At 33.1% G+C, this 20,846-nt stretch overlaps 1 protein-coding gene across 1 annotated transcript; it reads right to left on the bottom strand.

Annotated features, from left to right (window-relative positions):
* Positions 1 to 1,418: 1,418 nt before the first annotated feature.
* LOC145315953 (uncharacterized) lies at positions 1,419 to 19,815 on the bottom strand. The gene is made up of 8 exons (XM_080156188.1): positions 18,921 to 19,815; positions 7,696 to 7,899; positions 7,135 to 7,412; positions 5,887 to 6,100; positions 5,061 to 5,312; positions 4,375 to 4,633; positions 3,794 to 4,260; positions 1,419 to 3,371 (listed from the first exon to the last, which is right to left on the bottom strand). Exons 1-8 carry the CDS (start codon positions 19,491 to 19,493, stop codon positions 1,899 to 1,901), a joined length of 3,720 nt encoding a protein of 1,239 aa, XP_080012314.1. The 5' UTR covers positions 19,494 to 19,815; the 3' UTR covers positions 1,419 to 1,898.
* Positions 19,816 to 20,846: the final 1,031 nt, after the last annotated feature.

Below are 20,846 nucleotides of genomic sequence, written 5' to 3'. Positions count from 1 at the left end.
AACATAAGGTTTTAATAACAATTTATTGTATTATTAATTATACATTATTACAAGCGAGCGAAGCATCTCTATAATCAACTCTTAAAAATGTAAGAATGTCTTTAAACAGCATCCTATATTTATGTAATTTTCCAGCATGTTTTTATACAATTTTGCTCATTAATTTATGACACTACAAGTTTTAATGTTTCTTTATCCTTACGTCTGGTTTTAGAGCCTCCCATTATGGATGTTGTCATCCTTTTTTTTTCTTTTATATGAACTGATCTTTTTTCTTTAGATATCAACATTATATAATATTATCATGATTATATATGATTTTTCTGGTAAGATGAAAAAATCATTAAATACAACATACAATTTATCATCAGCTAACTGAACCTAATTCCCCACAGAGCCTTCGGAGTACAAATGTGTTAAAGTTTTACCCTGTAGCGAATTTAGCAGTTGTTTAAATGTAATCCACACCCTACAATGTAATCTTAATAGAAGAGCCAAACATTAGAGTAAAATACTAATACTTATGACCTTGTGCCGACCTTCAGTTGGGTCTTTGAAAATCAACCAAGAGTCTCGGGAATATTAATACAGCCAAGTAGCAGAAAACAATTAGCTAGGTCATTGGGAAAGGGGGGAGGTAGTTATCTGTATATTTATCCACGAGAGGCGGCGTTCTAAAATTAGCCCGCTATTGGCTAGATTGAATATCAATCTTTTTCTTCCATTGTCCAATCCCTGAATATCAACCCAACTACAAAAAAAAGTTACTCCGTCTTTTTTAAATTTCATTATTTTTATTTAAAACCGTATTTATAATTTTGTCACTCTTTCTTTAAATATTTAAGGATCCTAGTACTTTTTTGTTTAAAATTATCGTCTTTAAAGGGTTAAAATGTTTAGTTAAATGTTATATTTTAGTTTAATTTCTTAACACATTAGGGACGCGTCGCTAGTATCAAATTATTTAAAAACTAAGTTTTCTTTGATTTACTATTTTATAAATCAAAATTTTCTATTTTATGAATAGAAATTTAATACTTTAATATAATTCAAATAGCAACATGAAATAAAAAAAAATAATTTATTCTTCATAGAGTAAAATAATGGGTCTTATTGTTCTGTTCAATGAGAGTTTATTATGGATTATTGGAGCACTACTATTAAACACCCTACTATTGGAAGATTCGAGCTCATTTATAGACGTTTATTTCCTATATAGATCTGTCATGGATCTTGATGCAATAAAGCAAGCCGTTTTATAAAAAAAAAATCTGTCGAAAATAATTCATAAGGAAAAAACAAAAAAAGTAATCGCTCATATAGGTATAGAATAATATAGATCCGTTGGCCAAACTTAAAACTTACCTAAGACAGACGGAAAGACCATAATTATGAGTGGCTGAGAAAATAAAAACAAATTATTATCACAAGTTTATTACAGGCCACAAAATCACAAATTTAAATTTACAAGACTTTGATTAGACTAAATAATTTACAAAGATAAATATATAATTATAAAGTACTTTTAAAGCAAGTTTAATAAACATTCGATATTTTAATATTTGATGATTATAATTTTCTTAGCAAAAGAAATAATCATAGATAATAGATGTACAAATAAACGAAATGTCTTATGAGAACTTTTCCCTCTTATGAATTATGAAATTACAAGTGTAAAGTTGATTACTTGAAATGTATTGTGTATGTGTAAGGGAACGTGTAATCGATATTACAAGGGTAACGATTATTTGAAATTAATACATCGCTAGTAAGATAATAAATATCACATTGTTTTAAATTATATTAGGAAGAATCACAAAAAAAATGTGGGTAAAACTCCATGTAACATATACGTTTATATTGTTTGATGGATTTTTGTTTGATTCTACCTAATAATGTCAAGATATTGATTGAATACCATTAGTAATAGTTGCTGGCTGCGAAGTATATCCATCCGCCGCATATTGGTGTGAAGAAGCAGTATTAACACCAGATGGGGAGGAAGTTGCCAGTGGTATTAGCGAACCTTTTCTAGATGCCATGGGCAAATAAGCTCCAGGATCCTCAGGTATGGTAGCCACTGTTGCCTGGGAGGCGGCTGCTCTGTACTGACCCTGTGTCATTCCCCCACTGGTTGCGGGCACCACTGGACTCGGCAACGTCGGCGATAGGTCAATTTTACGTGGTATTCCCGACTTGATCTTTTCACTGTTCTGTTGATAATTGTTAGAATTTGTGTACTTTTGCTGCTGTTTAGCAGATTCAAGGTTTTCATAATTTGGCTGAAAGTTTTGCATCCTGGGAGTGTTGGCAGCTGGCGTGGACCGTGCTAGTGATGCCGTGTTAAATTTTGGCTGACTTGTCATGTGTGTTGTGGGCGGGGATTCGTCATCACTAAGGGCAGCCTGGGAAATTGTGGACAGGAGGCCACCGGATTCAGCGGGATACTTGCCATCCACACCTCCTGGATTTCCATACATGTTCAGCCGCGGAATTTTTGAATTATAAACTGGTGTTGTGGCTCCGCTAGTATTCAACACTGAATCCTTTAATGTACTCAAACTGTTATTGCTACTTGAATTAAAGCTCTGATTGTTATTGTGGTATTGTTGTTTCATGTTATTAATATTATTATTATGCTGATGACTTATCTGAGGCAGCCCGACTGTATTAGCTGGACTGATATATGAACCTGACTGATTATAACTTTCATTAATCGGTGTTGAATGTATTAAAGCGGGTGGCTTCATTTTGGTCACTGAATTAGGTCTCGTGTTCCCAGCAACGGAAACAGGTAAACTTAGCCTGCTGGATGGTCTGCTGTCACTACCACTGGATGAAGACTGTCCAATACTACCAGGTCCACCGCCAACATTACCTTGTTTACCATTGTTAAGTGTTGCTATGGATCCAGGCCTACTGCTTAATCCGTTGCTGCTATTTGAATTAGCCATAATCGGCGGAGCCGGGCCTGATACACTGCTCCGTGTTCTACTATTAGCTGACAACAGCTGTTCTGACACTTTCCGTAACTTAGACGCCGAGCTAAATATAAGCTCGCTGTCTGTCGTGGCTTGTGAACTAGTCTCAAAGTTATACAAGCTATTAATGACCTCGTCCTTGTCCTTAATACTGTGGCTGACTTCTTTACTGTCAACCGGAGATGTTGAGCTCTCGGAGGACGAGGAATAATATTCAGATATTCCTGAATATTGAGTGTTGGCATATGGAGCCCGCACTATGGTCTGCAGGCTTGACGGGGCAGTTGACGTCTCAGATTCAGATATACTCTCAAAAGTTCCATCACTAAGAAAACTGGATTTCCTCTCCAGGTTCGTGTGCTTGTCCTTCTTTCTTCCATTTATATTCTCCTGAAATAATAGATAACATAAACTAAAAATATTTTACAAATGACAGTTATTGACGCCTTTTAGAGAGATATTTATATGATAAGAATATTGTATTGTATTGTATTGAATAATTCTCAGGATTCTCGTGTGAGAATATCGAGGAGAATGTCTTTTAGTCTGCTTCAATCCATTTTCACTATTTTCACAATAATTAGTCTAGCTGATGAAGCCGGTCATAATTAGATTTAAAAACAGCAACAGTTCCAGAATATGCTAGGTTGATGCCATTAGATTCTTTAAACAAACTAAAGTAGTTGAATTTGTCTAAATGAATTTTATTTATTCTAGATTTAAAAATTCAAAAAGAATTCACCATCCTATTCCTCACAGCAAATTGCGGTTTTTTTTATATACATATTAAGCCTAGACTTTATTATTATTACCTGATTTTCATATACAGGTTGGTCATCACTATAACCTGTCGCATTTGCAGATTTTGAAACAAAGTCGCCAACATATTTAGACTTTGTTGCTGCAATATGATAGGGCGGCGGTTTCATCACATCAAAAGTTGTATCCAGCTCATTTGTAACTAGCTCCGCCTTCACAGGAGGAGGAATCATCCGCTGCTGGTAAAGATGTTGCTGATGCAAGCTCGCGTCCATCTTTAATCCAGCCCCGCCGACTGATGTCTGTTTCGGTGGCTGGACTGACAGTTGGTTGTCTGCAGCTGTCATTGGTATCTTACCGCCAACTGTGGACAACAGGGGTGGCGGAGGCGGGGGGAAGTCTGTGATTGTATGGTCACTGTGTTCAGTGTTCATACTGCCAGCATCACTGGGGGAAACTATTCCTGAGTCTCGAGATACTTTGTCTGGCGACACACGAATTCCTTCGGGTAGGCGGTTCACTAAAATATAAAAAACTTAGATAACAAATATTTTACACATGTATAATAGCATTCTAATGAACACAAATGAATGGGGGAAGAGTATTAGCTGGTGCCCAAGCATAGTAGAATTACCTTGAATCTGTCCACTGCCAAGTTGTCCATCATCCCCACGTTGTTGAACCTGATGTTGGTTGCCTCCAGTCATCATTGGAGCCTTGGTAACCTTAGCAGACTTGATCATGACACCACCTGGCCCTACCATGTTGTGGCCTGTGCTACCTCCCTTCTCATTATTGACAGCTTTTGTGCTGTTATTTGAATACTGATCCTGGCTGCTTCTTCTAGTGCGTTCTGTTCGTCGGTTGTTTGGTCGAGACTTAAACTCTTTCTCCTAAACAAGATATTTTGAAATAAAAAATTATACTGTAATAGATAGATTGGTTAGGGTAAAGCAAGGGCTTAAGACCAAAGGAAGTGTCGGCACACCTCAACCTTTTTTAATACAAGAAATTTCCCCTAGGGCCCAATCAATAAAAAGAAGGAATGGAAGAAAATTATAAATCCCCTTCTCTAGTTATTTCCCCGCCCCCCTTGGAACGACTTTTAATAGAAAATTGTGTTGTAATTAATAACGTCTCCCCTCCAAGGACCAAAGTGTATCTGAGAGCACTTCGAATTTAGGAGGTAAAGCAACATGGTTAAATATCCTCTTTTCTAGACAAAGTGCTTCTCTCAGCCGGGACTTCAGGTTTATCTACAAACCTCTTTACGCCACTTAGTTAAGCTATGAAAGATATATTTAACCGACTAATTAATACCTTCTTTCTAATAGCTGCCGCCGTTGGGCTTTCCGCTTTCTTTTTATCCCGTAAATTCTCAATCTTTTTAGCCATAGCTCTCATCTCCTTGGGGAATGGTGTGGGAGCCCTGCGCAGGTTGCCCGTCTTGTCCAGGTCCTGTTCCTCTCCTGCCCACTTGACCAGAGAGCGCTTGCTTCTCTCCTCGTCCCATACAGCTGCATGGAAGCTCCCAGATTCGGACTGAGTGTCTAGATCTCGTTCATTGTCACTCTAAATAAGATTAGAAAAGTTTTGAACACAAATATACAATTAGAAATTCAGCTTAGGGGAAAAAATCATACTTATATACATAAATAAGATATTCTTTCAAGTAAATACAAAACAAAGAAAATAAATATTTCCTATAACTTGAAAGATGATGATTTTAAAGAGGGTCGGACAAAAGTTAGCTTCTAATGGATTAATTATTACTTGGATCTTTACACCAGATTTTCATGTTATCTAATAAAGTAAACACGCAGCGGGCTAAAATAACGATTCAACCCTTTTTTTTACCCCATCTCTCCTCATATTGGATAAACGAATTGACCTATAATTAAATGATAGGGGAAATATTAACTTAAATTGACGACAATTTTTCCCATTGCATAATATCCACATATATACTACATACATCCATTTTTTTTGATAAATATTTAAAATAGAGTACAGGTCTATAATAATTTAGGAGATGAAGCAATAAAATATACTTTTTTTATCAAACTCATATTGTACCATCATTAGAACATATAGATAAGTTTCAATCTAGTTCCAACATATTTATAATTACAAAGTTTGGAAATACCTGTTGAGGCAACAAAAAGTTAGTCAGCACTTTCTCCCCGCTGTACGGATCCACATCCGGATTCAGCTGGACCAGCGGCTTTGTCTGGTTCTCAGTCAGCCAGATGGCGTTGATCTGCTTCAGCTTGACGAAGGACAGTGGAAGGTGAGGGATGTTGTTACCGGCCAGGTTCAGAACAGCCAGCTTGGTGATGTGACCCAACTCTTGCGGGACACTGTAAAATAAATTATCAGACAGAGTAAAAATTTTCAGTATAGCTTCTAAACCGATTAATATCTTCTAAATTAGAAACAGTTCTCAGCTATACTGAAAAATCATGTATCGTATCGTATTATAGTCAATTTTCTACGAATAGTAAAATGAAAAACAGTTTTAATAACCTATACCTTTTGCCACTCGGGACTAACAAAACCAGAAATAATCTTACAATTTATCTTTTTACTATCCGCGGAAAACTATCTATAATACGATGCGATAAACAATTAATCAGTTATTTAAAGTAAAATAAGTGTTTCCTCTTAAAGCAAATGAATGAAAATTACAAAAAATTTGTTTCTTCTAAATGTTCACTTAAAAATAACATAGGTATAACTTTCTTTAAAAAACAAGATATCTGTAATTTACAAAAGTTTATAAACACTATCAGAAAGAAACTTATTTTGTTACTATGTTTTCCGCCAATCAAAACGTTTGTCATCTTTTTTTTACTGGCTCATAAGTTAGTTGCAAAATGATTTTCCTAAGATAAAATGTACCGCTCTGATCTTAATAATTGTTAAATTGCAAAGATTAAAAAAAAATATTTTATTATTTCAAAAAAAATCTAAATCGTAAAGATATTGAGGGAATCAAGGATGTATAGAAAATGACATTTTTTAAAAATCAAATGTGTAAAATTTTAAATCTGCATTTTTATGTTCCAATTGAATGAGTATTCGTTTTGATATTCATCATTTAACTTGAAAATTATCATTGCAAAAATTTTAAAATATCGATAACTTTTTAAAAATATCATTAAACTGTATTTTTCTCTATAAACCATTGTAATCAAATAGGATAAAACCAAAAAGAAAATCCAAATTTTTATGATTTTGTGATTTAATGTCTAAAACAATTGAATTTTAAAAAAATAATTTCAAAACAGATCAAAGAAACTGCTATACTGACTGACAGATAATTCTTTGAAGGAAGAAAGTTATTCTTAAGATTAAATATCTAATCATGTTGTAAATTAAATAAGTTATTTACCCAGTAAGTCTGTTTGCGTACAAGGACAGAATTTTCATATTTCTACACGAACCAATTTCGCCGGGAAGCTCTTGCAGGTCATTCTCGTCCAATATGAGAGTATGCAAGTGTCGTAGCCATCCTATGGACCTGGGCAACTGGGTCAGGTAGTTCTCGGAGGCGAAAACCTCCTCCAGGGCGCCCATGTTGCCCAATGAGTCTGGCAGGTGTTCCAGCTGGTTGTCATCAACCTTCAGGGTTATCAGCTCTGTCAGGTGGCCAAGGCTCTCAGGTAAAACCTAGAAATAAATTTCAAAACTTTATTTTGTTTTACTGTAATCCCTTAAATATTCTATAGATTTTAAGCAATACTTTTTCTGGCAAAATTTACATCCCACGCCATCTAGAGACTGAAAAATATTTTCTTATCTCTTAGGATAAAAGTTTGAAGATTGATAAATGGGCAAGATTCGCTTTATCTAAACAGACACACATATGTACATCCTACTACTTTGGCAGATAACCAATATTCGAGTTGGCGCAAAAGTTACGCCTTTTTCTAAAGGATTATGAAAAAAAGACCTGCAAATCATTAGTTGACAGTGTGAGGTCGATGAGCTTGGTGCAACAGCCAATCTGGTCGGTTAGGTCGGTCAGCTGGTTGACACTCAGGTCCAGGTGCCTCAGGTTGATCAGGTTACCAATGAAGGTTGGAACTGTCTGGAGACGGTTGCCATCCAGCCACAGCTCCTCCAGCAGAGACATGCCCCCCAATACTTCAGGTACCTGACAAAAAATAGGTAAATATTTATTCCTCTATTTTTTCAATATAAAAAATTCAATTTATCTTTAATTATTAAGTTGGAGGTAATAGGTCTTTGTATATTTTTCGTCCCTAGCATCATGGACTCTATATCAGATGGGAAGGGGTAGGAAAAATAACTAAACCCCTTTCTAAGACTTTGAATATGAGATAAAAGAGCCTATAACCATCCCGGTAAATATGTCGAGATGTAAATATGCAAAAATGTTAGTTGATATAAATGATACAGGATATTATGTGGATATATTGTTGGTCAGTTGGTTCATCCAGTATAGGAGGAGGAAATGGATGGATTGGGGTATAGTTATTTTGGCCAATCATTTTATCAGAGAACATGAAATCTGGTGCAACATCCAACTAATAATGTCTCGATTTTTATCATGTCAACACTAGTATATATCCATATTGTTATTGAAATTTCGTTATGTCTATATTATGTCACGTATGTCCACTTTTAATTGATAACATATAGCCGACGCCGACATAAATGATAATCAATGAGCCTATTTGAAAAAAAGGCAAGTAGTTAATATGTCGGTCATAGCAGAAAAGGACGGAGCATTGGGCTGTTTATTTCACTAGTCCCCAAACGTTGTATAATAACGTTTTCTTTTTCACAAGCTTATTAGCTTTGGGGACTCTTATTGAAATTTGATTGGTTCATTGAGTTGAGTGTCCAAACTTTTGAACCACTAAATGTAATCTCTTTAGGTCCCTACGGTCATGGTCACAAATTTTGGATCATATGAAGGAAATGAAGTCATTCCTAAAAAGGACAGAAATTCCCTTCCAAAAAGGACAGAAATCATCTTCCTTTTTCTCAGATATCTCAAATATGGACAAAAATCACTCTCCTTTTTCTTACATATCTGAAAAAGAGGATAAAAATCACCTTCCTAAATCTCACTTATTCTTCCTAATTCTAAGAAAATTAACCCAATACCTCCATGTTCTTCCTTATTCTCAGATAATCTACCTTATTCTAAGAAATTCTTCCTTGTCCTTACAAATTCTCCCTTATTCTCAGATAACCTACCTTATTCTAAGAAATTCTTCCTTATTCTAAGAAAATCTACCTTATTCTAAGACATTCTTCCTTATTCTAAGAAAATCTTCCTTATTCTAAGACATTATTCCTTATTCTAAGAAATTCTTCCTAATTCTATGAAAATCTACCTAATTATAAGACATTCTTCCTTATTCTAAGAAAATCTACCTTATTCTAAGATATTCTTCCTTATTCTAAGAAATTCTTAGTTATTCTAATAAGATCTACCTTATTCTAAGAAATACTTCCTAATTCTATAAAAATCTACCATATTATAAGACATTCTTCCTTATTCTAAGAAAATCTACCTTATTCTAAGACATTCTTCCTTATTCTAAGAAATTCTTAGTTATTCTAATAAGATCTACCTTATTCTAAGAAATACTTCCTAATTCTATGAAAATCTACCTTATTATAAGACATTCTTCCTTATTCTAAGAAAATCTACCTTATTCCAAAAAATTCTTCCTTATTCTAAGAAATACTTCCCTATTTCTAAGAAAATCTACCTTATTCTAAGACATTCTTCCTTATTCTAAGAAAATCTACCTTATTCTAAGACATTCTTCCTTATTCTAAGAAAATCTACCTTATTCTAAGTAATTCTTCCTTTTCCTTACTAATTCTCTCTTATTTTCAGATAACCTAGCTTATTCTATGAAGTTCTTCCTTAATACCCCTAATTCTTCCTTTTTCTCAGATAATTTTTTAAATTTATATTGGGATATCATAACTGAAATAGAGGTATAGAGAATATATAAATTCTGCCTTTTCACCTTCCTTATTCTCTCAAAATCTTGGTTTTTCTCACATATATTTCCTTATGTTTATTGGGATATCAGAACAAGATGTGTAGGATAAGTTTGGGTTGTATCTTTTGACCTGAAATATTTGTTTGTACTTTAGAGGAGGAACCCCAGTCTGTAAAACACACTAGCTGTATCAATAATCTGTTCTACTTGCCAACTGATACAAATATTAGACCAAAATGGAAAATCATCCCCCCCCAAAAAAAAAAAATTTTCTTTACAATAATAAAATAAAAACCCAGGCAGAGAGTCAGATATTTGTATATAATGAAAAGTACACCCCCCTTCCTCAAATGGTTGGCAACTTAATTTTCAGTCTGTCTATAAATCAGCTGATAATTATGTAATGGATGCAAGGGCGTACTATGAATTTGTACTATTTGGGGTATAAAGAAAGTTTTTGTGTTCTCTCCAGAAATATTTAAATTAAACTTTTTGAACAATGATCATCATTTATCTTTATATAACACGATAGCAATGTGTAAAATTATGCAGAATAGCAATTATTTATCGATAACGAACTAAGATTGCATATAAAAACATTAAAATATACAAGACTGGAGTTACGTAAGATTAGAATTATGTAAATTAAAAATCATGTAAACTGTACAAAAATTAGCATAGTATTTATCTATATATCTACCCTCCCCCACCCCACCCAATCGCTAATGTTAATAAATTGTATATTTTCTTTTAAAAATGTGAATGTTTTCTTTAACCTTAAAGTCTGTACGATACATAATTTAAATACTGACTTAACTTATAGTTGAAAAATTGAACACATAATCTTATCCCTTTAGATCCCTGAGACTTCAAAGTGGTAGAAGCAAAGGTTTTCTATAATTAGGGTTGGTCCGTCTGTATGTAACAGTTAGCTTTTTTCGTTAATTTAAACAGTTAAAATTGTTTTATCAATTTAAAACTTGGCATGATGATTCCTATAACAATGAGGTCCTTCTGATTTCAGAGCTTCATTTTTATAGATATTGTCATTCTTTTTAAAAAGCGAAGCTTTTCTATAATTAGAGTTGGTCCGTCCGTCCGTCCGTCCGTACGTCTGAGAGAGATAGCTTTTTTCATTAATTTAGGCATGTTAGAATTATCCTGTCGATTTCATGGTGATTCCTTTAGTATTTAGGTATGATTAAGAAAGCGTAGCAACTCTATAATCATTACCAGAATGTCCGTACGTCCATTTTAAACATGTTGGTTCTTTACTTTTTTAACAACAAATTTTTATGTGATCTAATAATCCGATTGTTATAATTTGTTGGTATAGTGATTCCTGGGACAACAAAGTACAATATTATAAGCAAAGAAACTCTATAATCAAGTCCAAAAAAATTAAATATGTCCATAAACATTATCCTCTATCAAGAAGTTTTTCCAACAAATTTACTCACAATTTTGCTTTGACTCCTTTTTTTATATTCTGATTATTCAGTTCTGACACTATACATGTGTTAGTGTCCGTAAGTCCTACCGTTTTAGAGCTTCGCTTTTATGGATGCTGTCATCCATGTTTAATTTTGTTTATACTTTTATTATTTCAGGGACAGAGGGGACAATGGTCTGTTTATTACACTAGTCCCCAAAGTTTTATTATAATGTTTTATTATTTGTAAGTTTATACAACTTTACGCACTTGAGTGAATTTTCATTGGTTGGTTAATTAAGTGTTCAGACGTTTCAACCACTAATTTTAATCTATAGAAGGGATAATTTTGTGCATCATCATTGGGGATGTACGCGCTACCGTGGTTCAAAAAGTATTACATAAACAGAGAATATTGGTGTTTGCAGAGAGAGAGAGAGAAAGGGGACATTGGGCTGTTAATTACACAAGTCCAAAAATATTTACAGTAACATTTTCTTATTAGTTGGCTTAACAACTGTGAGGACTTTTAATAAATTTTAATTGGTTGGTGTATTAAGTTTAGTGTCCAAATGTTTGTAATTGTAATCTACAGAAGGGGTAATTTTGTGTTTTAACATTGAGATTTACATAATTTTATTAGCCATTATCTTATCCCATTAGATCCCTGGGTATTATCAATTAACTCAAACGCCAGGTCCAACAAACCAAAATAACTGCCCAAACACCCGAGGTATTAGGTTAAGTAACACTAACACCCATCACACAACCACCATTTTGATTGCAAAACCTTTGTCGGAGAAGTCCTTAATGGGATTGGTAATGAGTTGTGACTGTTTGGGGCCAAGGCATTCTACATACTTTAACTATTAATGCCTTTAGTTTTTATGCTGGTTGATTTGATTTTAAATTTGTTTCTTCTCAGATTTTTCCAGTGATGTAAAGGGATAATACAATGGCCGTTAAATTGATGTACAACCCAATGATGATACACAAAATTACTCCTTAAAAATTTGTGGTTGAAACGTTTGAACACAAAAAATCAAAGAATCAAAATTCACTATATTCCACAAGGTAATAAGCCAACGAATAAGAATCATTATAAGAAAACTTTGGGGACTATTATCAAACAGCCCATTGTACCCTCTTTATCTAAGTAATTTCTCTTGGGAGAGTGGGAGTACCTTCCCCAATTTATGCAAAGGAGAACCAGAAATTGGTCTAGCAGTTAGCGAGAGCTTTCGATATACATATATAATCACAGGTATTGACAGATATACACAAACACACAATGTTAATTTTGAATATTGACTAGTAGTTGCGCTCCTCAAGGCCTTTAAGGGCACCTAAGGTGAGGGGAGGTCAACCCACAACCCTTATTTTAGTTTTAAAAAGGATGACAACATCCATAAAACTGAAGCTCTAAAACGGCGGGAAAGAAGAACATTAAAACTTTAGAGTGTCAGAACTAAATAATCCGACTATAAATGTGTTACTGTAAAAATGTTTAAACTGTTAAATACAGGATACTGTTTATATATATGTACTTTTTTATTAAGATTTGATTAGAGAGATGCCTTGCATATGATATTCTACCTTGTTGTCCTAGGAATCATTATTCCCAAAGTATGATGAATAGGATAATTATCCTATTATATAAAGATGTAACTCTTTTTATACATTTTAATTGGAACCGATGATCTGTTTAATAGTGAAACAATTGTCTTCCATTAATAAAATGTTAAAAAATAACCCATGTTACATATATAAATAAATCCTTATAATAAAGTAACAGGATGTCTCTGTGTTTGTAAGTTTGTACCGAAGGATCTTGCTAACCGCTGAACCGATCGGGTTCTCCTTAACAGGGTAGCTTCTCATATGTCCCGGGAAAAAAACATAACTAACACAATCTATCAGCGAAAAAATATTTTTGGTAAATAGCTGATTTTAAAATAGATTGATAAGAGAAAAAAAATTACGTGTCCCTAGAGGCCTCTAGGGGCGTAGCCGCTAGTCCTTTTATATAAAGTAGTAAGCGTTTGTTGTCTGTCCCAAAGGATCTCGCTAACCGCTGAACCGATATTGTTCTCCTTTACAGTGAAGCTTCTTATAGGTCCTGGGAAGGTTTTAAACTATTTTTCGAGAGCGTGTCCTAACCTCCCTCTCCCCCCAAAAAATTATTTTTATAACTCTTTGGAAACTCAAATTTAAAATAGGATGAGGTCGACTTTTCCTTCTCCTACCAGTGCAGTGCCCCTAGAGGCTTCTAGGGGCGTAGCCGCTAGTATTATATAAAGTAGTAAGCCTTTTTTGGTCTGTAACAAAGGATCTTGCTAACCGCTGAACCGATTAGGTTCTCCATTGTAGAGAACCTTCCCATAGGTCCCGGGATGGTTTTAGGCTATTTTATATTTAAGCCTTGGGATGGTTTTAGGCTATTTTTCTTCCACCTCCTTACCCCTCAACAGAAAGAGTCTACTAGATGCCAGGGGCGCAGCCGCTATTCCAATTATAAAAAGTAAAGAAGGATATCGCTAACCGCTGAACCGATTAGGTTCTCCATTGTAGAGAACCTTTACATAGGTACAGGATGGTTTTAGGCAACTTTTTTATTTTAATTTAAGTCTAGGGATGGTTTTAGTCTATTCTGCTCTTTTCTACCCATTGAAATACAAAGCCACCAAAGGCTAGGGACGCAGCCGCTAGTTTCATACAAAAAGTTGTAAAAAATCCGCATGTTTTGAATGTCTAAATAAACGAAAAAAGCTAACACATGGACGGAACGACCCTAATTATAGAAAACCTTTGCTTCCGTATGCAGTTTATGGGGTGGATAATGTGTGAAAACCAGTCTTCAAGATCTAAGGGATAAGATAATGGCCGGTAAAATGATTTTAATTTCCAAGTTTAATTAATCAATTACAACTTTCTATTTATTTTTTTTCTATTGTCTATTTATTAAACTTTTCCCCCCCTTTTGGTTAAATAGTAAAACTTCAATGTACGCCCTTGAATTGATTTCATAATTATCAGCTGTTTTGAGTTCAATCACTTCCGGCGAAAAAAATAAGTTGCCAACCTTCTATAGAGTTTGTACCACATAAATAGGAATGTGAAAAAAAAACATTACATTGGTTGAGACTAGCAGCTACGCCACTAGAGGCTTCCATGGACACTTAGGGTAATTAATCAAATAAAAATGTCTGACTCTAAGCCTGGTATTTTATTTTTGACAAGGAAATTAATTTTTTTCTGATGGGTAGGGTAGGAACTTTTTCTTTAAGCAATTTCTCTTGGGAGCCCAGACAAACATCCTGTTACTTTTATAAAAGGATTGATGATTACATATAGTTATATAAGAAAATATCAGTAACAAAAAACAATATATTTAAATTTGTTTTGAAATTATTACTTTTTTGGTCTTGGTCTAATATTTGTATGTGTTGGCTAGTGAATGATTATAAAGACTCCTGTTCTTATTTTCTGCTATCCTGTTATTATAAGGTTTATTTCTCAGTAAAATTATGTTAATATTATCAATAATTTTATTAATTAAAACATAAACACTAAATGTCAAAAGATACAACCAAAAAAATACTGAATGTACTATTATTTCTTAAGATAATTTCATATTTGTTTTACAGACTGGGGTTCCTCCTCTAAAGTACAAACAAATATTTCAGGTCAAAAGATACAACCCAAACTTATCCTACACATCTTGTTCTGATATCCCAATAAACATAAGGAAATATATGTGAGAAAAACCAAGATTTTGAGAGAATAAGGAAGGTAGGTGAAAAGGCAGAATTTATATATTCTCTATACCTCTATTTCAGTTATGATATCCCAATATAAATTAGGAAAATTATCTGAGAAAAAGGAAGAATTAGGGGAATTAAGGAAGAACTTCATAGAATAAGCTAGGTTATCTGAAAATAAGAGAGAATTAGTAAGGAAAAGGAAGAATTACTTAGAATAAGGTAGATTTTCTTAGAATAAGGAAGAATGTCTTAGAATAAGGTAGATTTTCTTAGAATAAGGAAGAATGTCTTAGAATAAGGTAGATTTTCATAGAATTAGGAAGTATTTCTTAGAATAAGGTAGATCTTATTAGAATAAGGAAGAATTTCTTAGAATAAGGAAGAATTTCTTAGAATAAGGAAGAATGTCTTAGAATAAGGTAGATTTTCTTAGAATAAGGAAGAATGACTTAGAATAAGGTAGATTTTCTTAGAATAAGGAAGAATGTCTTATAATAAGGTAGATCTTATTAGAATAAGGTAGATTTTCTCAGAATAAGGAAGAATGTCTTATAATAAGGTAGATTTTCATAGAATTAGGAAGTATTTCTTAGAATAAGGTAGATCTTATCAGAATAAGGAAGAATTTTTTAGAATAAGGAAGAATGTCTTAGAATAAGGTAGATTTTCTTATAATTAGGAAGAATGTCTTAGAATAAGGTAGATTTTCTTAGAATACAGAAGAATGTCTTATAATAAGGTAGATCTTATTAGAATAAGGTAGATTTTTTCAGAATAAGGAAGAATGTCTTATAATAAGGTAGATTTTCATAGAATTAGGAAGTATTTCTTAGAATAAGGTAGATCTTATTAGAATAAGGAAGAATTTCTTAGAATAAGGAAGAATGTCTTAGAATAAGGTAGATTTTCTTAGAATAAGGAAGAATGTCTTAGAATAAGGTAGATTTTCATAGAATAAGGAAGAATGTCTTATAATAAGGTAGATTTTCATAGAATTAGGAAGTATTTCTTAGAATAAGGAAGAATTTGCTAGAATAAGGTAGGTCTTCTTAGAATAAGGGAGAATTTGTGTAATTAAGGTAGAATTTCTGAGAATAAGTGAGAATTTGGGTAAATAAGGTAGATTTATTAAGCATAGTTGTAATAGTGAGGAAAAGGAAGAATTTCTAAGAATTAGGAAGAATTTGTAAGATGGTGGACAGAGGTCACCTTCCTTTAGTGAGAATTTGTAAGATAGTGGACAGAAATCACCTTCCTTACTGAGAATTTGTAAGAAAAAGGAAAGTAAATAGCCTTCCTATACCCAAGGAAGGGAATTTCTGTCCTTTTTAGGAATGACTTCATTTTCTTCATATGATCCCAAATTTTACTTAATGTCAAAAAGTCGACATAAACAATTGCAAGGTATGTCATGTGGTTGAATGTTGAACATAATGATAATCATTTACTAGCCGAAAAGTTTGAATACAGAGAAAACATGATATTTTGTTTTGGTGCCCTATCCCTGTTTAAACTGTTAGTTGTTGTAATAAATCTCAAATTATATGAAACTTGATTCAGCTTTCGAAGCATTTTTCTCACAATTATTGAAATTGTCTTGAACAATTATTATTAATAAGTCATATCATTGAAATTATTATAACAATTGAATATTGAAAATAGATTTATGTTTAAAAAAAGAAGCAACTTAAACGTTCTTTCGATTAAAACCAGCTTTTTTAGCCGCCCAAAAAATATTCTTAATCTACAACGGATGCAGACTTGAGCCCTGTTGTTCAAATATGTTATGTTATATAGTTTGCTATATAAAATAACTAGAGTTGGCTCGATATAACTCTCTCGCTATTGGCTAGTGTTCTATAAGTATATATCTATTTATCTTTTCACAATAAATCAATTTTCCGCCCCCGCCATTACTATCTAAAAGAAAGTAGTGAATATTTAATAATTTAAATGATTTTAAGATTTCTTCAATTATATTTTTTTCAGTTTACCATCATCAAAGGGTTAATATGATTAAAATTTTAGTTTCAATATTTGAACACACAGGAAGTGTCGCCACAATAGAATTCTTTTAAAACAGAGTTTTCTTAAATTTACTATATTATAAATTTTTATTTTCTTTTTTATGATTATAAATTAAATACATCAATATAATGTAAATAACAACATAAAATGAAAAAAATGAATTTATTTTTAATAAAGTAAATAATGGGTCTTATCGTTCTGGGCAATGAGAGTTTATTATGGATCATGGGAGCACTATGAGTTTTAAACGATTTTTCATTGGAAAATTTGAGCTCGTTTATAGACATTTATTTCCTATATAGATCTGTCATGGATCTTGAAGCAATAAAGCAGGCCCTTTTGTAAATGTTAAAAAATGGAAGAATCTATTAAATAAAAGTTATCGCAAATATATTTAGTAAATAATGTTTAAAATGGACCTACGGACTTTTATAATTATTATTGAATTGTTATGCTTTATAATCTGAAACTGTTACAGGAGACTTAATGCAGCAAGGTTTAAAAACTAAAGGATGATTATGGCTTGCTTAAATTATTGATAAAAGCTTTCTGTAATGGAAGGACAGACGGACGTACCCTAAATGTAGAAAAGCTTCGCTTTTAAAAACTAATGCGCTTCTACTGATCTAAATTTTGTTATCATTTACTTCACCACAAGATTAACCAGATTGAAGGGCAGAGCTAATACACATACATAATAGTTATGTACATATGCGCATATATTTTAATATTAACAAGGATGTCCATATCCATAAAAGCGAAGCTCTGAAATGGTAGGACAAACGTATATTAACTTTGTAGGGTGTCAGATCTGAAAAAGCGGAACATAATGTATAAGTTTAAATAAAATTATAAATAAATTTGTTGAAAAACTGCTTACATACAGGATACTGTTTAAGGACATACATAAGTTTTAAGGACTTAGTTTTAAAGAAGCATCGCTAATAACATTGTACTATGTTATCCTAGGAATCAGTATTAAAAATATAGATTAAAAATCAGGATAATTAGATCAGATGAGAAATTGTAGTAAAAACGTTAAAATTCAACATGTTTTAATTGTCGACGTATTGACATTCTGGTACCGATTAGTTTGAAATCGATCGAACAATTCAAACATGTATTAAGTAACGAAAAAATGTATCATTACGGACGGACGTATGGACCGACCCTAAATTATAGAAAAGCTTCGCTTTCAAAACTATACTTATCAGAAAGTCTTACTTGATCTAAGGAAATTCTAATTTATAATATGAGTATTGTATTGACAAATTAAGTTTTTTATCCCTTTTTAACTATTAATAGTGTTGTAAGTATTTCTAGTTGTAAAACAATATATGTTGAATAAATGACGTGGTTTTTCTCCTCAATATGGTTTCTCAGCCATCTGACAAAAATATACTTCTTCTCTAATAATAATGATAATGTGCTGCTTTTAAAATCAATTTATCCAATTTCTCCCGAAGCTACTCTATTATTTACTATGTCCGTTCGTCGTCAGTCCGTACCGCTGTGGGGGGAAATGTGACTTTCTCGGCTGCTATATTTCAGATAGACTGCAGATGTGTTTGGTAAAGATACCCCTTACTAAAGGATCCAGTTTAAATCTAAGCCATGCTACAAAAAGCATACATAGATATCTATTTTTAGAAAGGTTTCTTTATAATACTGCATAATGACTCCATAATTTTTCATGACCAAAGAAAATCTGCTCTATAAATTAATTTAAGAATATTTATGAATAGCCGCTCTTATCATATACACAATAAAAATTTCTTGGCTCATTATAAATAACGTCTAAAAGTGAAGTTAAACTATAACTAAAATGTTACAAATTTATGTTCAGAGGTAGCGGTGTATTTAAAATTTATATTTTACTGCCACCGCTTTTTTGCGTAATGTAAAAAATCCGTATGCTTTTCACTAACGAAATATTGATTTCTACTGAATATAAACTTACTTCAGAAAACTGGTTTTGGCCTAAATCGACCCTCGTAAGGTTAACCAGCCGCGACATAGACTTGGGAAGGCTGGTCAGCCCATTTTCCCGCAGCTCAAGGATGCGCAACTTGGCCAGCCGTCCAAAGTTTGCCGGCAGGTATTCCAGGAACACGTCATTCAGGTACAATTCAGCCAGGCTGACCAGCTGGGTGCAGCCTTCTGGCAGCCTCTGCAGAGGATTTACACTCACATCCAGAACCTCCAGGTGTTTGCACTGCTTAATAGCATCAGGAATATCTGTGAGAATATTTCTAGACACGTCTAGGCTCACCAGCTGATTTAATGAGGATATAGCAGGCGGAATAACACCAATTTCATTGTCTGAGAGGCCCAGATGTTGGAGGCCATGACAGTGAAACAAGGGCCGCGGTAGGTCGCGGATATTATTGCTGTCAAGGTTAAGCACTTCCAGGGTTCGCTCATAGTTAAAAATATCATTTGGTACATCGTCTAATGTTTTATGTCTTAAATCTAATTCAGTTACCTCTTCTAGAGGTCTTTTTATACATGGAAGACAGCTTAAAAATGCCATAGTTTTTAAGCATGTAACTATAACATTCTTTTAGAACATTGTAAATTTAGTTTATTTGAATTTCACTGTTATCTGTATACAATTTTTATCACAGTATTAAAATAGATTTCGTATATACAAATATTTATGTAAAAGATCATGTTTTAGTGCTCACGAACGTCTACCACTTGATCACATATATACATTATAATGGTTGCGATTTCATTCTCTGTAAATATGTGTGTGCGTGTGTGTGCATAGGTGTGTGAGTGTGTGTGTTTATATATCCACAGGTTGGCTGGTTGGTCCTTCTTAAACCACCCTATAATATACATTTATATACAGTGTGTAACATACATAATAGCGGTACCTGCCTTCTTCACCCTTCCCCTTTACACCAGCGTCTCGCGTAGTTCCCCCCCTAATCTTGAAAACTCCATGCAACCAACTTAAAGTTCCTCAAGGTGGCTTGGACTTTAGCTCCCATAGAGAAATAATATCCCCCCGGAAAGGGAGGGGGGTAGGTATTTGGCGGAGTGTTGGGAGGGGGGAGATTAGGGGTAACCATGCTAAACATTTACCTTAATTGTTACAACGTCAAACAAATCGTCTTTGACTGCATGTAAGTGTGTGTGTGTTAAAATATGCATCTAAGCAATACATATATATATATCAATATTGAGGATACTTCATTCCTTTTACTTTATATGGCTTTATTCAATTTTAAAATATTTTACATTTTTCAGCTTAAAAAGTTTAAATCTTATTTCTCAAGTTTAGAAGAATACTATTCCTGTTAATTGGGGAGCGCAGCTAATCTATATCAAGAATTTTCCTTACGTCACTAATCCAAGTAACTGAATAATTAAGGGGATAAGACAATGGCCGATAAATTGATGTACATCCCCTATGATACCTAAATTATTCTGTAGAATATAATTGGTGGTTGAAACGTTTGGACAGTGACACTCAACTTAATAAATCAACCGATCAAATTTCATTTAAAGTCCCCAAAGTTGCTAAGCTAAAGAATAAGAAAAAATGCCGCTATGTAAATTGATATTTTCTTAAATTTGAAATAGTTACAGTACGGCATTACTGCACTTATAATAAACAAAATAGTCCTTGTCTTCTTGTCTTTGAAGAGTCAATATTCCAAGCCATAAATACGCCAGCTCTTTGAAGTAAGTAATATTTGTTTAGGTTACAACTTCAATATAGACTTCACTTCTAACTAGTAAACAAACAGTTTAACATTTTAAAACTTCACAATTTTATTTGTTAAACGAGAAAAAAAAATATTTTTTTGTCATTCGTTGAAAATCCATGTTATTTGTTGACTATATTTTATTTTGTCTGTAGTATTTTGTATAT

The sequence above is a fragment of the Acartia tonsa genome, chromosome 4 (assembly GCF_053477335.1).
Source record: "Acartia tonsa isolate MP-2025a chromosome 4, ASM5347733v1, whole genome shotgun sequence".
Lineage (NCBI taxonomy): Eukaryota > Metazoa > Arthropoda > Copepoda > Calanoida > Acartiidae > Acartia > Acartia tonsa.
This window is presented reverse-complemented; position numbering and strand designations above follow the sequence as displayed.

Bases quoted from the DNA above. Each gene is read 5' to 3' on its own strand.
- LOC145315953 (XM_080156188.1), bottom strand. From the start codon at position 19,493: ATGGCATTTTTAAGCTGTCTTCCATGTATAAAAAGACCTCTAGAAGAG. The intron at 5,313-5,886 runs GTATTTCCAAAC...AATCTTATTTAG, and splicing joins ACTTTTTGTTGCCTCAACAG to AGTGACAATGAACGAGATCT. The intron at 3,372-3,793 runs GTAATAATAATA...CTATTATTTCAG, and splicing joins AACCTGTATATGAAAATCAG to GAGAATATAAATGGAAGAAA.